Raw genomic sequence first — 5,423 nt, 5'->3', positions numbered from 1 at the left:
CGGGTCTGAACCCGCGTGGCAGGCGGGAGCCGGTGGGTGTAGGCGCTGGGGGTCGACCCGACACAGCGGAGACCGGGCGAGCTGCAGCCCTGGGGGTGCCAACAGCCCAGCAGGGGCTCATCCGGTCCAGGGACGGAGGAGCTGGGCGGGAGGCGGGCCCGGAGGTAAGACGGCGACCAGCCCAGCCAGAGGCCCTGGGCTGTGGCGACCGGGCCCTCCTCCATGCCCAACCCCCATCTCTTTCTCAGCACCCAGGAACCGCCCAGAGGCTGCAGGGGTCGGCAGAACGGATGCCGGCCTGGGGGAGGGGAGGGCCTAGCGCTGTGGGTAGATGCAGGAGAGGGGCTACTTTGCGTGCAGTGTGGACAACCTGGAGACCCGGGCAGGCCTGGGGTCCCAGCGAGAGATACCCATGGGGTTCTGGGGGGCCCATGCCCTCCAGACTGGAAGGGGCCACTGGGAGCGGTGGGAGGAGGTGAGGGAGGAACGGCAGGGCCGGCCTAGGGCTGCACCAAGAGGCGGAGAGTGGGAGTGAGGAAGGAGGGGGCTCCCCACCCACCAAGCTCATTCATCACTGCCACAGGTGAGGACCAGCATGGGAGGGGGTGGCCGACTGAGGCTAGGAACTGCCTGGGCTCCCTGGTGAGACAGTGGGGAACCCTGATCCACACACTGGCGAGGGCCTTGTGGAGGCTCCAGCCTTGATGGGTAGTGTGAGTTTGGGGCATGACCAGGGACACAAGAGGACACGCAGGACCTCAGCCCCATCGCCGCAGGCCGGCGCTCCCTGTGTTCACCCACACAGCACGTGTGCACAGTGCCCACCTCATGCATGTGGCACACACAGGCTGTGGCTCCCAGACGCACGGAAGGCCCAGGAGGATGCAGTGCAGTCAGTAGGTTTTATTTGACGAGGGGGGTTTTTTGCTGAACTGAGTTGGGGTTGATTGCAGACAGAGCGAAGACTGGCAGAGGGCACACGGGACCCTGACCACTCCCTGGACCCTGACCACTCCCAGGCTAGGTCCTTCATGTCTTCAGTTCTTCAGTCAGGCGAGCCTGGGGCCCCCTGGGGAGAGCCCGCATCCTGAGTGGGCAACCCCTACCCATGACAAGCCTCCCAGAAGAGCAGCTTCTAGCTGATGCTCTGTGAGTCACTCGGAGCTGGTCACCGGGCACTGGGAAGGTGGCCAGAGCCGCGTCTGTGGGGCCGAGTCCAGCAGCAGCAGCAGCAGCAGGTGGGCCCAGGCGGGTGGGCAGTCGTCAGAGCCTTCCTGCGGCTGCCACCCGCCCGCCTGGCCTCACAGGCGTCCCTGTCATCCCGCAGCCGTGTGTTCAGTTCCCTAGGGAAGGAGGAGTCGGACATTGAGAGGGTCTGAGGGGGCTCAAGGTTGGGGGGAGGCGGGCTCTGACTCCCCTCAGACCGAAGAGAGGTGTCTGGCTGGGACTGCAACGTGAGGGATGAAAGGCAGACATAAGAAAAGACTTCCATTGGAGTAGAGCGGTAGCCAAGAATGTTGGGGAGCTTGGAGCCCCCAAGCTCTGCTGAGCCCCTTCCTTCTCGGGTCTGAGCCTGACTGTACCTGAGCAGCTCCAGTTGCCGTAGCAGGCTGTCTTTCTCTTTCTGCATGTTCCTGGAGACGGCGACCACCTCTCTGTGGGTGGGAGGTGGTGATCCGGCTGCAGGAAGGCTCTTTGGGGAGACCCAGGACCCCCTGGAAGACCCTCCCTCCCACTGGGCGGGCCTGGGACTTGAGATGGGGATGAAAGTGGCCCAGAGCAGAACACCTGTCGGCCCCGCCCCGACACAGACCGGGGCCCGCCCCAGCCCCGTCCCCCGGCACCGTTGGGTTTGCTCCTGGCGGCCTCGCGCTTCGCTCTCCAGCCTGCGGATCTGCTCCTGCGCCCCCTCCAGCTGCGTTCGCAGCGCCTCGTGCGCCCGCCACAGCTGGGAGTTCTGGGCCTGCGCCTCCAGGTGCTCCGCAGCCCGGGCCTGCAGCTGCTGTTCTAACTGGAGGGTGGAAAGGTGGAAGGATGGAGACCGGCAAGGAACGCCCCCTCTTCCCCGGGGTGCTGCGCGGGCCCCAGGCTCCAAACAACCCGGGGACTGGGGACGCTGAGGCACAGGGGGAGAGTGCACGGGTGACCCTGGGGACGGGGCAGGGGCCAGGTGCTCACCTCCCGCTGCCGCAAGCCCGCGCGTTCCAGGTCCTGCTCGCGGCTCTGCAGCTCCAGCTCCAGGCGGCTTCTCCGCTCCCCGCGGGCGAAGTTCTGGGGCGCAGGGAGGACCACTGAGCCTCCGCTGGCCGCCCGGCCATGCAAAAGAGGTACACAGAGGCTCCAGGGGCTGGGAGTGGGCCAGGGCGGAGCGGGGGTCGGGTGGAGAAAACCGGGCGGGGGTGATGGGTGAGGCCCAGCGGGTTCTCCTGGGGCTGAGGGCAGCCCGGGCCCGCGGAGGTGGGGCGGTCGGGGAGGGATTAATTCGGAGAAGGCGGAGCCAGGGAGGCCAGCGCGGTGGGATTGGGCCTGGCGGGAGGGGCGGGGCCCGAGACCCACCTGACTCGGCTGACGCCGGCTTTGCTCGCGAAGCTGCTCCGTCTCCTCGTACAGAGCGCGCACCTCCCTCTCGTGCTCGCTCTCGCGCCTTCGGGGAACCAGGCGACCCCGGATGAGAACTTGCCAGTGCTACAGCCCCCCGGCACCACCTCTGCAGCTACCCTGAGGCCCTCCACTGGCTCCCAGACCCCACCCCGGCCCTCACCTCCGCAGAGCCTGCTCCAGGCCGTCGCGCTCCCGGGCCGCCTCCTCCAGGCAGGCTGACGCGCGTATCAGAACATCCTCGAAAGAGCTCAGCAACTCGGGGCGCTCGCGCTGCAGCCGGGCCCAGAGCGTCCTCACAGCCCGCTGCCTGGAGGGCGGGCGGGAACTGAGGCTGGAGCTGGCAGAGGCGGGGAGTAGGCTCCCCTCCGCCAACGGCAAACCCTTAAGAGACTCCTTCGTCCCTGGGCAGGACAGGAGCACTTGCAGGGTGCAGGGCATCCGTCCCGTGAGCGCTTTCGCCCCTGCCCGGCGTGCGTGGTCCGTGTGCGTATCCCGGGCAGTGCCAGTATGTGGCCCCGCGCCCGGCGCTGCCCCGCTGCCCCTCCTCCCTGCAGCCCTGGCTGCTGCCTCATGAAATGCAAATTCTGCGGGAAATCACGCCGGGTCCCTCCCAAGGAGTCGCAGCTGACGCTAGGCTAGGCCTGACCCGCCCTAGAGACCCTGTGCAGGAACAGCACTCGGGTGACAAGGGCAGACAGCATGCAGGCAGAGAAACAGCAGAGGGGGCAGTGGGAGCGGGGCCAGCGCCGACTCACTCGCCCAGGACCGGGGCCACCCCCAGTTGCTCCAACACAGTGTGGAATCGCTCCTCCTCTTCCTCCTCCTCCTCATCCAGAGAGGCCCCCGTGTCCTGCACGTCGAGCCAGCCCCAGCCCGACTCAAAGGTCTCCTCCGGAGTCCTGCGGGGGGTCGCTCCCTGGGCCGACTCCACCCCCACAAACATCCCTGCGGGCGTGGAGCGAGCGATTACCACCGCTGTGGGTCGCCACCCTGGCTCTGTCCCTGTTCACTCTCCCAACAAGTATCCTGCCCTCTCTCAGGGCCCAGTTTCCTGTTTTTCTTCCTTATTCTGGTCCTATTGGCCTGGGAACAAGAGGCCGGCTCCCAGCCCCACCGGAGCTTAGCACGGGAGAGGAGGTGGGGGACAGGAAGGTCAGCTCCACACACTGGACAGCAGCTGGGAGCCCCCAAGCGCCAGTGCGTGCAGACAGCAGCACGGGCCCTGGAGGGAGGAGGAGGAGAGGCACAGGCAGCCCTCGGGGCGCCACAGGTGCCAGGCCTCCCGATCAGGCCTCCAGCTCTGGGCAGTGGGAGAGAGGCAGACCTCAGGCTCACCCAGGCCCAGGCAGAACTCCCGGGCAGTGAGAAAGCCAGTGTGAGCCTGGTCCAGACTTTCAAACACGGCCTCCAGCTGCTCTGGTGTGAGGGGCAGGTCGCTCTGGAGACCCTGGTCAGGGAAGGAGAGCAGAGATGAGCTGCTGTGGTCAACCAGGGCCGAAGCAGTCTCTTGGGGCAGGGGACTCACCTGCAGGTCGTGCCTGGTGATGAAACCCTTGGCCTCCTTGTCACACAGCAGAAACAGCTCCTGGGCCTGCTCCAGCATTGCAGCCCATGGCCCTGCAGTGCCCCCCTCGAGTTCCCCCTCCTCCTCCTGGGCCTCATCAGCCCCAGGCTTTCCAGGGCTGGCCATGGGAGCAGGGGGCCTCAGTTGGCCTTCAGGTGCTGTGAAGCCAAGGGAGGGTCAGAAGAAATCCAGGAGGGGAGAAGATGGGGTGCAAATATGTCTGACGGCTCAGCTGAGAGCCCTCCCTGCAGCCGGTGGGAAGGTGGGCGGAAGGCAAGCTGGGGCCAAGGGGGTGGGGGAGGAAAATGCTGCAGGGTTGGGGTGTCACTGGGGTGGGTGATGCAGGCTCAGGACCTGTGAGTACTGCCCCAATGGGTCTGGCATCTCAGGAGGTTGGAACCCAGGGAGAGGCTACAGCTCTAGGAGGGGCTGCTGACCTTGGGAGAAGGGGAGCTGGAGGTGAGGGCAATCTCAGGGGCCAGTGGAGAAAACCTGGTGATAAGGAAGGTGGGATCCTGAAAGCTGAGAGGAGCTGGCTTCAGGTCAGTGAGGGAGGAGCCCGTCATGCTCTGCAACTGGAGATCCGATCCCAAGTGAGGGCTCAACCAGTCCTGACCAAGTCCTTAGCCCCTGGTCTGGGCCTGTGTGGCCCAGCCTCATGACAGCTGGCAGGCAAGGCAAACTTCTCCTCCCTTCTGCTCACTGGCCCCTCCCTCCCCACAACTAAGCCGACAGACTGCAGGGGCAAGGTCCCAGCCTGCGGAGCCTTGAGCCTCTGAGGCTACACTCAGAAACACTCAGATTCGAGACCTAACACCCCTACCCCCCAACACTAAGGCCCTTCCCTGTCCCAGAACTCCCTAGGGCCTCCCTTCCCACCTCCTTGCAGGGACACCCCTCCCGCTAACCAGAGCCACCTGTCCTTCACACAGTGTCCTAATCCCGGATTTCCCAAAGCTGCTCCCCAGCAAAACCCGCCTTCCCCAACCAGGGAGCTGTGATCCTCTCCCCTCACTCCCCGCCCAGGGTCCTTCCAGGTTCCTTAGCCCAGGCGACCTTCAAAGAGGGCAAGTCTGGGCAGGTGAGAGAAGGGGACACAAGAGGCCAGGGCCATTGCCTCCAAGCCACGTTGTCACCTCTCCCTCGGGCTTGCCGGCTAGACCGGAGGTCCACCCAGGCCGGAAGCCGCGTGGCGGCAGGGCCCCAGGGAGCTGGGAGGATGGGCTGGCTGGGTGGGGCGGCCAGCCGCCTGCGCGCC

The 5,423-nt window shown here is 66.1% G+C and overlaps 1 protein-coding gene across 1 annotated transcript in view; it reads right to left on the bottom strand.

Annotated features, from left to right (window-relative positions):
• Nucleotides 1–888: 888 nt before the first annotated feature.
• Nucleotides 889–5,423, bottom strand: part of CRACR2B (calcium release activated channel regulator 2B) — a 5,950-nt gene continuing 1,415 nt past the window's right edge. The window contains exons 2-10 of the mRNA XM_011930017.1: nt 4,127–4,687; nt 3,937–4,048; nt 3,357–3,546; nt 2,762–2,908; nt 2,557–2,644; nt 2,179–2,271; nt 1,845–2,011; nt 1,584–1,655; nt 889–1,343 (exon numbers count right to left, since the gene is read on the bottom strand). Coding sequence (XP_011785407.1) covers nt 1,169–1,343; nt 1,584–1,655; nt 1,845–2,011; nt 2,179–2,271; nt 2,557–2,644; nt 2,762–2,908; nt 3,357–3,546; nt 3,937–4,048; nt 4,127–4,291 — 1,209 coding nt within the window. The 5' untranslated portion in view covers nt 4,292–4,687 and the 3' untranslated portion in view covers nt 889–1,168. The remainder of the gene's footprint in view (nt 1,344–1,583; nt 1,656–1,844; nt 2,012–2,178; nt 2,272–2,556; nt 2,645–2,761; nt 2,909–3,356; nt 3,547–3,936; nt 4,049–4,126; nt 4,688–5,423) is intronic.

This window comes from Colobus angolensis, unplaced genomic scaffold, assembly GCF_000951035.1.
Source record: "Colobus angolensis palliatus isolate OR3802 unplaced genomic scaffold, Cang.pa_1.0 Scaffold84, whole genome shotgun sequence".
NCBI lineage: Eukaryota > Metazoa > Chordata > Mammalia > Primates > Cercopithecidae > Colobus > Colobus angolensis.
This window is presented reverse-complemented; position numbering and strand designations above follow the sequence as displayed.